Below are 13,367 nucleotides of genomic sequence, written 5' to 3' on the forward strand. Positions count from 1 at the left end.
GGTTGCACAGAGTCAGACACAACTGAAGCGACTTTGCACATAGCTCCCCAAAAAAGAATGAAAAATTATAGGGGAAGAGAGAAACAATGGATAAATCAAACAAGGTGACACAGGAAGTGTGGTCTGAATTGTGCTGGAATATTTTAGGAAGGCAGCAAAACTGTTCAAGGAGCCAAGTCAGGAATCGGTGGGTGAGTTAACTCTCTGACCCAGCCTTTCCAACAATGGCTCCTTCCTGGGAATGCTGCCACGTGGCAGGAGCCTCCTGTGTGTCCCCTGGAGGTTCAGACAGGACCTGAGCCCCCACGCCCTGCCCCCGTGCTCACCATCCTCTTTGGTCCGGGTGAAGATCTGCTCGCTCCGGACGCCGTCTCCAGCCCGGGTAAAGGCCAGCACCTGGATGCTGTAGTTGGTGTATTTCTCCAGCCCATCCAGCTCTAGGGAAGGCTGCGTGGTGGTGACATTTTTAATCTCGCCCAGCTCTGGAGGACAAGAAAACACGAGCGTGTTACCACAGCTGTTGGCATGTTCTTACTGCTGCCCAGTGCTGGGCCCCCATCAATCACTCCCTGAAATCACTCAGGGGTGTGGGCACAGCCTTCGTGAGACACTGACCCTCTGCGGTCTCTTGAAAAACATCATTTGCACCAAATTGCCACAGAGTGCGAGGAAGAAAAGAGGTCTGGAAAACAGCAGTTCAGTCAAGTGTTATAAACCCAATGCCAACAGGCCCCTCCGGAACTGTCCCCAAGCAGGAGTAACCCAGCAGATTCTCTGCACCCTGGCCCCAGGAAGCCAGGACCACGTAGGCTACGTAGAGATACTTCTAACTGCTCATTAAGAAGCTTCTACAAGTTGAGCCTAATTTTCTGGTTAACATAAGCAGACTCCTTTAAGGTACATGTGTTTTCTTGCACCTAACTTAAACTGCGGTAGCCCAGCACAACTCCTCCTGTTGCCTGGAGTAAACCCCTTGCCCACAGGACAGGCTGATGTGTCAGGAATGTGTCGTCAGCTAAAAATGCTTTGTGTTCTGCAGCGGGATCAGATAGTGACATGCGAAGATGGAACTTTGTGCTGGCCTGCCTGAAGCCCATGACGCATGGCAGCTTGAGAAAACTCACAGGGCTTTGTGAAATACCAGCAGGGGTGCTCTGGATTTAGAAATGAGCCATTGGCAGAGGAGCTGGAAGAGGAAAGAGGGGCCAAAGAGCTGCCCACCTTTAGGGCAAGTGGTCATTTGTGGAATGTTTGGTGCAGCCTGACCCCTGTGCCTGGGGGCCTGGTTTAGTAAGAACGGGGGCTGGGAGATGGGCCAGGAAGGAGACCTCCTTGGTGTCTGGTCATCTCTGCACATGCTCACAGTGCACGCAGCACTCGCAACCAGGTGTCCCGCAGTGTCTCTCGCTTTCTCTGGCCTCAGGAAACACAGCTGACACGCCACGCTGCTCCTAAGGTGCCCTGCGCTGGGTTCCCATGCGAACTCACTCACTCAGCATGACTATCCTTTTGTTTCCACTGGCCGTTCCTTTTACAGAAGGGGAAACTGAGGCAGAGAGAGGCTCAATGTCTTCGCCAGGTCACGGATCTGAACACAAAGGCTGAGAGCGTGGGCTGTGGCACCGCATATGGTGTGGCCGCATGCCCACGGTCCACACTCTCAGCTACTGCCTGAGGACACTGGGTGGATTCATGTTGGCCAGAGGAACTGGGTTTCTGCCAGCCTGGTTTTCCCTTCTTGCTCTTTGTTCTTCTCTCTTGTCCTCCTAGCATGTTGCATGGACGTTCAGAGATTAGTGGTCAGGTATTTTGTGGTTATGGTGACTATGAATGTCTGTGTTCACCTTTCGTCATCAAAAGGTGATATCAGGGCTGAACTGGACACAGTAGGAAAGCTGAATTTCAAATAAAGCAGGGGGTAGTCGAGGTGTGTCACCCCCATGCCAGGGACCCCTGTGTTTGATGACGGTTGGGAGGGGAGGGGAGAAACAGTGGGTCTCAGGCATGGCCCCGGACCCAGTAGGAGCCCAAGGCCTGTTTCCACCATGAGCAGCTCATGGGCAAGTTCTGGAGGCAGGATGCTTTGCTGGGGGGAGAGCAGGGCCAGGGTGAAGCCCCCCCAAAGATGCCTGAGGTCCAGTGTCTCCTGGGGGCTACCAGCCAGCGGCAGACTTTCAAGGGCCACAATCGAGAAGTCGCAGCAGATGGCTAGTGAAAATAAGAGAAATGTTTGCTCCTGTGTGGTCCCCGTGCACTTGGAAAGTTGACAATCATTACCCTCAGATGGGTTAGAAATGCTTTCCTGTGAAAGAACAGTCTTTCCTAGGTGGCCATCAGACCTGTTTCCGTTACATTGTTCATTTATAATTTCCATTTTCTTGAACATAGACAATATAGGTCAATGAGAGTAGCATAAAAATCTCAAATGCTAATGAAAAAAATGCAAGTGTATCTCATCAAGATCTTTTCAGATTCAGGAACTTTTACATTGTGACAAAGATTATGCCAAAGAAGGGCAACGCCAAAGAATGTTCAAACTACCGCACAATTGCACTCATTTCACATGCTACCAAAGTAATGTTCAAAATTCTCCAACCCAGGCTTCAATAGTATATGAACCAAGAACTTCCAGATGTTCAAGCTGGGTTGAGAAAAGGCAGAGGAACCAGAGATCAAATTGCCAACATCTGTTGGATGGTAGAAAAAGCAAGAGAATTCCAGAAAAACATCTACTCTGCTTCACTGACTACGCTAAATAAAGCCTTTGACTGTGTGGATCACAATAAACTGTGGAAAATTCTTAAAGAGATGGGAATACCAGACCACCTAACCTGCCTCCTGAGAAACAAGCACGTAGGTCAAGAAGCAACAGTTAGAACCAGATGTGGAAAAACAGACTGGCTCCAAATTGGGAAAGGAGTACATCAAGGCAGAATATTGTCACCCTGCTTATTCAACTTATATGCAGAGTACATCATGCAAAATGGCAGGCTGGATGAAGGACAAGTTGGAATCAAGATTTCCAGGAGAAATATCAGTAACCTCAGATATGCAGATGACACCACCCTTATGGCAGAAAGTGAAGGGGAACTAAAGAATCTCTTGATGAAGGTGAAAGAGGAGAGTGAAAAACCTGGCTTAAAACTCAATATTCAAAAAATGAAAGTCATGGCATCCAGTCCCACCACTTCATGGCAAATGAATGGGGAAACAATGCAAACAGTGACGGACTTCATTTTCCTGGGCTCCAAAATCACTGCAGATGGTGACTGCAGCCACAAAATTAAAAGACCCTTGCTCCTTGGAAGAAAAGCTATGACAAACCTAAAGGCTATGGTTTTTCCAGTGGTCATGTATGGATGTGAGAGGTGGACTGTAAAGAAAGCTGAGTGCCGAAGAATTGATGCTTTTGAATTGTGGTGTTGGGGAAGACTCTTGAGAGTCCCTTGGACTGCAAGGAGATCCAACCAGTCCATCCTAAAGGAGATCAGTCCTGGGTGTTCATTGGAAGGACTGATGTTGAAGCTGAAACTCCAATACTTTGGCCACCTGATGTGAAGAGCTAACTCATTGGAAAAGACCCTGATGTTGGGAAAGATTGAGGACAGGAGGAGAAGGGGATGACAGAGGATAAGATGGTTGGATGGCAACACTGACTCAATGGACATGAGTTTGGGTGGACTCCGGGAGTTGGTGATGGACAGGGAGGCCTTGAGTGCTGCAGTTCGTGGGGTTGCAAAGAATTGGACATGACTGAGCAACTGAACTGAACTTAACTGAAAGTGAGTGAAGTTGCTCAGTCGTGTCCGACTTTTGTGACCCCATGGACTGCAGTCTACCAGGCTCCTCCATCCATGGGATTTTCCAAGCAATAGTACTGGAGTGGGTTGCCATTTCCTTCTCCAATGACAAACCTAGGCAGCATATTAAAGGACAGAGACATTACTTTGCTGACAAAGGTCTGTATAGTCAAAGCTATGGTTTTTCCAGTAGTCATTATGGATGTGAGAGTTGGACCAGAAGGAAGGCTGAGTGCCAAAGAATTGAACTGTGGTGTTGAGAGTCCTTTGGATTGCAAGGAGATCAAACCAGTCAATCCTAAAGGAAATCAACTGAATATTCATTGTAATACTGATGCTGAAACTGAAGCTCCAGTACTTTGGCTACCTGATGAGAAGAGCTGACTCGCTGGAAAAGACCCTGCTGCTAGGAAAGATTGAAGGCAGGAGGAGAAGGGGACGACAGGGCATGAGACGATTGGATGGCATCACCAACTCGATGGACGTGAGTTTGAGCAAGCTCCAGGAGGTGGTGAAGGACAGAAAAGCCTGGTGTGCTATAGTCCATGGGTTTGCAAAGAGTTGGATGTGACTGAGTGACTGAACAACAACAAAGTTATACACACACACTCACACAATCAGGGAAAGCATAACGCAACTCAGGAAAGGGGCTCCTGGGGGCTGTGTGCCGGGCTAGTTATGAGAACTATACTACATCACATGACCTCTGGCTTTAACTTTTTCGTTTTTATCTTTTTTAAGGGCCCAGGGTCTCTATGTCACAGGGGAAATACGACTTCTAATTATAGCCCAGGGAAGGCATGCCGAAGGGGCTGGCTGTTTCTGGGTGAGATACAGTGATGCAGAAGAGAAGAGTTGAGAGGAGAAGGGCAAAGTGGGGTACCCTGATCTTCTTAATACACCGGCTCATGAATTACCACAGTAATTGGAATTAGTATTTGGATGTTGACTCATACTGGGGTCCACATTATTTGGGTGAATGAATTTATCACGATCCATGAATAGGCCTGCAGTCCAAACCCCTACTTAAAATTACCCCCAAGCATTTTTAAAAATCCCCAGAGCCCCTGAATCAACCACAGAGACACCTCATTCTCTCTGTTTCAAGACTATTTTCCTGACCAGCCCATGTGGAAAAAAGGAGAATTATGAAAAAAGGCAAATGCAAACAGCGTGCTTCATTTGTTGTTCGTTTAAACTCCTGGTCTTCTTTATGGCTTAAACATTAATTTCTATCATTTACTTTTCACAGTCCCAGTAGAGTAATTTAAAAATATGTATATGGGACTGTACAGTGGAGATTAACACAACATTGTACATCAACTATACTTCAATAAAATAAATTTTAAAAATATGTGGCAAGAATAGTATTCAGTTGAAGTCATGAGTAAAACAATATAAAATGAATACAGAAAAGAAATTCAGAAACCATACTATTTATAGTACAAAAGTTTTTTTAAACTTTATGTTTTAAAGCAAAATACTTTTTATGTATTTATTTATACTCTCCTTCATTCTTAAAGGATTTTCAGGAAGAAATCAAAATGGGGTGGAAATGACTCCCCCCCCCCCGCCCCCGCCCATCTCCCTGACTTGCCAGCATCACACCAAAAGCCCAGTTTGGCACCTAAGTGTTGCTTTGATTCAGATTCTGTCTTTTTTGTCTGGAAGAAAGAGAGGAGGGTTGAAAAGCAGTTGGATTCAGATAAAATGGGGCCAGTTTCCCAGTAATCTCAGAGAAGCTGCTGTCTTTAAAATTCTTTGACTTTCAGATAATAAAAAACTCAGAAATTTCATGGACATATTGTATATTTAACTGTCCTGCTGCTGCTGCTGCTGCTGCTGCTGCTGCTGCTAAGTTGCTTCAGTCGTGTCCAACTCTGTGCGACCCCATAGACGGGAGCCCGCCAGGCTCCCCCATCCCTGGGATTCTCCAGGCAAGAACACTGGAGTGGGTTTCCATTTCCTTCTCCAATGCATGAAAGTGAAAAGTGAAAGGGAAGTCGCTCAGTCGTGTCTGACTCTTCACGACCCCATGGACTGCAGCCCACCAGGCTCCTCCGTCCATGGGATTTTCCAGGCAAGAGCACTGGAGTGGGGTGCCATCGCCCTCTCTGTTAACTGTCCTAGCAAGTGAATTAACCATTTTTGTTTTATCTGGTCATATTAGCAAGAGGAAAATGCTTTTTTATGCATATTTTTGAAAATATTTGGGGAAAATACTAACCACCGGGGTAGTACCAATGTCTTTTTCAGCCTGCCTGAGCGTGTAGGTGTGTGTGTGGTGTGTTCTCAAGCTTAGCAGGTATAACCTTTATACAAACACTATGTGTTCTGTGTCTGTGCGTACCTCGGAGCCACAGTCTGAGGAGTTCGTGCAGAAGAACCCATGAATTCCATGACATTTCCTGATAATTACCAAATGTTAGTTCTCAGGGGTATCGGATAAAATGTGGCTGCTTATAGCAGGCTTACATTTCTGAGAGTTTTTTTCTTTTGGAGATTAAGTGTAGAACTCGTACATTAGGCACTAAATCACATCACCTTGGTCTTCACAGAGGGAGTAGAAGAATCTTTAGAAACTATACGCATTTCCAAGCATTCTTTATTCAAACCTTTAATTTTTAAATATTCAAGTTCTTAAAGCTTTAAAATGTATTGACTAGACCATATTAACCACATCATTCATCATAGAACTAAGATGGTAATAAGCACAATTAGCAAATATGAGGGAAATGTGAAAATAGGATGAATAGCCAGCACTGGATTATGGAAATATTTCCAAAAAGAACAAAAAAGGAACAATCTTAGTATAATTTAACTTCAGGTATGTCCGTTAGGGTGTTTAATTTAATCTGACTCCATATGAGGATTAGAATCAGAACAAGAAATGATATATTACTGTACTATGTCAGTAAAATAGATAATTTGCAATTTTTTTTTTTTTTGCTCTGTACTTTACAGCTGGGGCCTCCCTGGTAGAGCAGATGGTAAAGAATTCGTCTGCCAATGCAGGAGACACGGGCTTGATCCCTGGGTCAGGAAGATACCCTCAGAAGGAAATGGCAACCCACTCCAGGATTCTTGTCTGGAGAATCCCACGGACAGAAGAGCTACAGTCCATGGTGTCATAATGAGTTGGACACAGCTGAGCAAGTAAACAAGAACATACTTGACATCCATGGGAATTGTTAAAGCTCTTTTTGGGGATGAGGTGAAGTGAATCATCTGTTTAACTCCGTCCCTCGGTGGGGCTGGCTGTGCATTACTGGGCTTGTGGTTCTCTATTCAGAGCATCCTCCCCGTCTCACTAGACTAGAGCATCCATCTGAGAGGAGCTGCATCCTCAGCGTCCGGCAGGAGCTTCGCACGGAAAAGATGCTCAGAAGGTGAATCAATGTCTCCCCCTGCTGGCGCTGTGCAAAGTGCTACCCTGGACACCAGGAGGAATTGGGGCTGATCCTCAGCTCTGAGATCCAAATCTGGTTACAGACACAAACAGCTCAGTCAGCCTCGGACCCAGCTGTGTACTTAGCACATTTATTAAGCTGCCTTTGCCGATGTGTCTCCCATCCTTTATTCTCGCACCATGGCAACCCGCTCTGGTATTCCTGCCTGGGAAATGCTATGGACAGAGGAGCCTGCGGGCTACAGTCCATGGAATCACAGAGTCGGACACAACTGAGCTACTGAGCACAAGAGCAGATCTCTGCAGCCCCGGAGGCCCAGTGTGTTCTGTTTACCTGGGCTGTCAGAGCAGACCCAGGTGGGCCTGAGCAGAGGTGGGAGGTGCTCCGGGGACCTTGACTAGGACTATCAGAAGGGCTGAAGAAGCCCCAGACAAGGGTGGGGAGGCACCCTGGGAGCTGGGGGCGATGGAAGGAGGCTGGAAACAGGGCCTGGGGAAGGATGTGGGCATGGGAGGCCCCAGCCTTGGTCCACAAGCGGAGAGCAGGGCCTTTTCTGTTAGGGGTTGTAGTTCAAGGTGAGCCTGTCCTGCTCCTGGAGTGGGGCTCAGCCTGCCTCAGGGGCACCTACCCTCTGCAAGCAGAGAAACAGAGCCATATTCTGCCTGAGATGCTTGGAGCCCCAGTCTTGCTATCCTCTGAGCTGACCCTCTCTTGTGCTACATCCTGCCCCTAAACAGGAGGATTTTGTCCTACAACTTGAAAGCAAAGAAAGAATAAAAAGAAAAAGAAAGAAAGAAACAATAAGAATGAAGAAAGAGAGGATAGAGGAGGGGAAAAAAGAGAAAGGAGCCAAAAATGGAGGGTTTGGGATAAAATGTCTCCTTGCAGAGATAATAATACCCTCTGGTTCCAGTATTCTTCCTGAACCACTTCCAGTTCAACTACAGGAGCTCAAGGACTTTCCCTGCTGAGTCCTGTCAGGAAGAGGAAGGGGTCAGTCTTTTAGGACACACGTCACGTAGAACTTTCTAGATACAGATCAAGGTTTTGGTGCTGCCTGCAGAGGCTTGACATAGATACTCATAATTAGGAAAACACATCTATTCCTAGATATCCCAAGTGCCAGCCACCCCCTCCTATCCTTCAAATTTGGAAAGTACATGCTGTTTTAAAAGGGCTTCCTGGGTGGCTCAGCAGTAAAGAATCTGCCTGCAATGCCCCAGACACAGGCTCAGTACCTGGGTCGAGGAGATCATCTGCAGAAGGGAATGGCAACCCACTCCAGTATTTTTGCCTGGAAAATCCCATGGACAGAGGAGCCTGGCGGGCTATAGTCCATGAGGTAGTAGAAAAGAGCCAGACATGATTTAGGGACTAAAACACCAGCACCAATGTTTTAAGCAGCTGTCCACACCTGTTAAACTGTCAGATATGAGACAAGAACAGAACAGTGTGAGGAAGGAGGCAAGTACTCAGTGATAAAGAAGTGCCCAGCTTGTACTGAATCCCAGGGCAGGAGGGGGCATGTACAAATTCCATCACTGGTCATTTAATCCTCTTACCTCCATCCATGAGGTTGGCCCAGTAAATGACTCTGAACCCCTGGAGAATTCCGTTCAAGGCTTCCTTGGAAAGCGTGGACCAGGATATTGATATGCTTTCTGGTGATGTTGCTATGGCTTGAACATTTTCGGGGGGGTAACTGGGCACTGAAATGAGATAATTAGACTCTATAAATACTGTCTGTGGCTTAATTAGCGAACCAATACTGAATAAGCAACATGAGTTTAATATTTCAAAAGTGCAAGCAAAAGAAAAAAAAATTGCACTCCATCCCCCAAATTAAGGGGGAAAATGAGAACCACTTTCCTGTACAAATAGGATAACTCAGTAAAATACAATGACTTCATAAGACTTTCAGAGTCTCTCTTTGCAGAACAACTGCTTCACTTTTAAGCAGCTTGCCTCCGGCTTAGAGAGTTGAGAACACTTCTGACCCTATTGCATGAATTAAAGACCACTGCTGGTCTGGCTTATTTCCCCATCATTCTTGCAAACTGCTGTGAGGATGAGGTGGTTAGATGGCATCACCGACTCAATGGACATGAATTTGAGCAACCTCCAGGAGACAGCTGAGGACAGAGGAGCCTGAAGTGCTGCAGTCCCTGGGATGGCAAAGAGTCAGACAAGACTTAGCAACTGAACAACAAAAATACAGTAAGTCCCCTGGTGTTGAGTAATGTCTGGAGTGTGAATTGAAAGCTCAAAAGCAGACATGTTGCACTTACTGCTCCAACCCCAGCAGTGCCCCCTTTCAATCCTAGACCACTCATCAGAGGAAAGAGAAAACGGACTAGGATAGAGGCTAGAAAGATATTTCACATCAAGTTTATGCAAACCTTAAACATCGTGACTGCGAAAGGGGGAAAAATAGTGACTGAATCACAAACATCAATGAAAAATAAACATCAAAGTGAAAACCCAGAGGCCTATCTAGCCACAACTGCAAGGACTATGAAGATGGAAAGAAAATCCTGGATTTCCATTTACTAGCTCTCCCTATAAAAATGGTCAGGATTTTTCTTCTCAGTTGTTCTTTAGGTCAGAAATTTTAGATGCAAGTTATCGCGTGTGTTCTCAAAGCACAAGAGGTAACTGCCATGCAAGCCTTTTGCAGGAAAATCTGCCCCCTCCTGCTACAGCTAACTCCGTATTTGGCCTCTGCAACCTAAACGATGATGCTTCTAGACACCCTGATTTTCTTTTTTTAATTTACTTATTTCTTATTTTAATTGAAGGCTAATTACTTTACAATATTGTACTGTTTTTGCCATACATTGACATGAATCACCCATGTAGACACCCTGATTTTCATGCACTGCTGGAGAATGTGAGCTTTTAGGCTGTCAACGTGGGCGTGTATAGTAATTCCTTTTGGCCACTAGGGGGCGCGCGGTCACCGTGAGATTTGCTCCAGGAAGCCTGCTCATGTCTGTTCTCTGGTCTTAGAATGCTTGAAAATAAAAAGCGATGATTAAAAAGAAGAAAGAAAAAAAAGCGGGGCGGGGGGGAAGCCCTCCTTAACGTTGACTTATGAGAAATTTTTAGAAAATCGAATTTCTACATTGTGCCCAGACTGCTGCAGTCATAGGGAGAGGCTTGGATTCACTTGGCAGAAGTCCACCTCTTGGGCTTGAAATGCAGGAGAAAGATGCTGAAAAGGGAGTGGATTCGGCTTTTCCATCAAGATGTATCCAGGGCGCCGAATCCAGGCAGCCTGCGAGTTAATTAGGACATGCTTCCCGCTGGAAGAAAGCCCCGGTGCCAGCCGGCCAGGCTGACATCACCCCTGCACAGCCTGCAGGGGACCAGGCACCTACCGTCCTCGAGGGTGGTGGTGATGATTTCCTGAGAAGAAGGCCCCGTCCCGGCCCGGTTGCAGGCCTGCACCACCAGGCCATACTGGGTGAACTTGTTGAGGTTGTCCAGGGTATAAATCTCACTGTCCCCCGTGGTGTCGATACTGATGATGTTGAACTGGAAGTTGCCCCCGGTGCTGTACTCCCGGTAACCGATCTGGTAGCCACGGATAATCCCGTTTTGCAAATGTTTCTTGGGAGCCTAAGCAGCAAAGAGAAGAACAAATACCATATATTAACGCATATATGTGGAATCTTAAAAAAAAATGGCACAGATGAATCTATTTGCAGGGCAGGAATAGAGATGCTGCCATAGAGAATGGACATATAGACACAGGATGGAATGAGAGGGTAGGATGAACTGAGAGAGTAGCATTGACATATACAGATAGATAAAATAGAGAGCTAGTGGAAAGCTGCTGTATATCACAGGGAGCTCAGCTCCGTGCCCTGTGATGACCTAGAGGGTTGGGAAGGCGGGGAGGGAGGTTCAAGAGGGAGGCGATATATGTACACAGGTAGCTGACTCACATTGTTGTACAGTAGAAACTAATATGACATTGTAAAGCAACTTTATTCTGATTTTTAAAACAACATACAGAAAAAAAAAGAATACTTGAAGTGGGACAGGAGGTAAACCAGCACCTGCCTATATCGTAGGGAGACAAAAATGAAATTGAGTAAGTATGAAAAACATACAGATGTGGCAGTAGTAATAGCAGCTATAGCAGCAAACTCTTTCCTAGAGGATGCTTGTGGCCAGGCGCTCTGCCTTCACCTGCGTGGATATACCCGGCCTGGGGCACAGCATCTCAGGACCCTCACGGACACAGGAGGTCACACAAACAGCACAGACAGGAGAGGAGTCCACCGCAGCGCCTGTGCACCCAGGCCCTCTGTCAAGCTGCTGGGCCACTGGCTTCTCTAAGTGGTGGTGGAGTTTCAAAAGACAAATTGAGTTTGCAGTACCTCAGCCTACATCAACCATCGTCTCGTGAGACTAATGTTCATGTGTTCACAGAGCAAAACCGACTGAGCTCCACTCTGCCACATGGTCCCAGGCACTGGGGAACAGAAGTGATTTTTTAAAAAAGGTCCCTGCCTGCATGGAGCTTAGACTGTAATGGAATATTCCAGAATAAAGGTGTTTCCAGGTTGAAAGCTGAATGTGAACGGGAGTCCACCCCTGGCAAGAAGGCAAACTGCTTTCATGAAGGTCTGAGTCACTCTGGAATCATTTTATGGTGATTTAAGCTGGGCAAGGGAAGGCTGGAGCTAGCTTCTCTCTGAAAAAGATAAAGGGGTCAGTCTAGTAAAAGACAGAAGAGTTTTCCCTGCTATGTTGAATTTATTTATTTTCTTTTAAGAATCCAGACTATTTTCAAGTATGTTTTAAGAACAACATCAAACTGATGCTCTTTAGCGACAAAGGTATTATAAGTTTTCAGACAATCAAAAGATATATGGGTGTATGTGTGAGTATGTGTGTGTATTCGTATTATGTCTGTGTGTGCATATGTATGAGCATATATGTGTATGCATGTGAATGTGTCTGTGCGCGTGTGTGTATTTCGGTACAAGCTGTGGATCTCTCAGGGCTCTGAAAAGCTTTCTCAGCCCTGAAAATGTTTACAGCCCCGTTGGAGAGAGGAAACTAACACTCAGGAAGCCATAGAGAAATCTGAAGTGCCCAAGTGCGTGGAAGTGGACAGGAGGCTGGCAGACGTCCAGAAAGTGGTGAAGTGAGAGTGGTCTGAAGCAGTCAGGAGATGCTGACCGCAGCTGGGCCTGGAAGGATGGCCAGGGCTCCGGAAAGGGAGGGAGGGCGTGGGGTGAGAAAGAGACTGAGCAGCAAGAATGGATGATGGGGAGAGATGAGGAATGCACAGGGGTGAGGAATGGCAGGTAGAGAACAGACAAGGTGGGTCTGCCCTGGGTGGGACAGGCCTGGGGGATCGCCCTGGACACCCGACAGGAAGAAGTTCGTGAGCAGATAGCAGCACAAATTCAGCAAACGTCTGTGGACTGCTCATTATGCCAGCTTCCTCGTGGAATGAAGTCTCTGTTGTCTTTAGCAATTTGTCTGAGTTACACAAGAGCAGTAAAATCCCATCTTTTTTCCAAGCAAGTTTCCTCATTTATTGTTTTCTTGGATCCCACTGCTTTTCTCAACAGCCCGTTGGGTTTCATGCGTTTACATAATCTAAATAGATACCAAAGAAACAGCCCTAGAAACCACTGCTTCTGCAGTCAAGTTGGAACTTACAGGCCTTGATGTAAAAGCCCGCACCTCTTTTTATCAGAAGCGGATGTCTGTGCTTTCCTGCTCTGCATCGATGAACCACAACTTTTCATCTTGCTTTTGCTTTGCTAAAAATCAGATCTAAAGATTTCCGGTTTTGAGACTTCCATTACCTGGAATTTGTTTTACCTCAATTGCTTAACCAATTAACAATTTAACCAATTAACATTTAGCCAATTAATAAAATTAATTTCCCTCCAAAAGCCATGGACAAAGCAAATATAAAACAAAGACATTCCTCCTATTTCACATAGTTTTTTCATGTTAAATACATCACTCACCCAAATGTAAAGGTTTTTTTTTTTAATTTGTAAAGTATTCTAATTTTTCAATGGGTTCCCTGTGACGATTTTTAAGTCTCCCTAAGATGCCGAGTCTGGATCCCAGGACAAGAGCTGTGGAGTCTGATCAGGTAGGAGGTAAATACCCACAAGAG

At 46.0% G+C, this 13,367-nt stretch overlaps 1 protein-coding gene across 1 annotated transcript in view; it reads right to left on the reverse strand.

Annotated features, from left to right (window-relative positions):
* Positions 1-13,367, reverse strand: part of DSCAM (DS cell adhesion molecule) — a 696,196-nt gene that overhangs the window by 106,103 nt on the left and 576,726 nt on the right. The window contains exons 17-19 of the mRNA XM_061425997.1: positions 10,591-10,831; positions 8,773-8,919; positions 327-482 (exon numbers count right to left, since the gene is read on the reverse strand). Of these exons, the coding sequence (XP_061281981.1) occupies positions 327-482; positions 8,773-8,919; positions 10,591-10,831 (544 nt within the window). The remainder of the gene's footprint in view (positions 1-326; positions 483-8,772; positions 8,920-10,590; positions 10,832-13,367) is intronic.

This window comes from Bos javanicus, chromosome 1 (assembly GCF_032452875.1).
Source record: "Bos javanicus breed banteng chromosome 1, ARS-OSU_banteng_1.0, whole genome shotgun sequence".
Classification (NCBI taxonomy): Eukaryota; Metazoa; Chordata; class Mammalia; order Artiodactyla; family Bovidae; genus Bos; species Bos javanicus.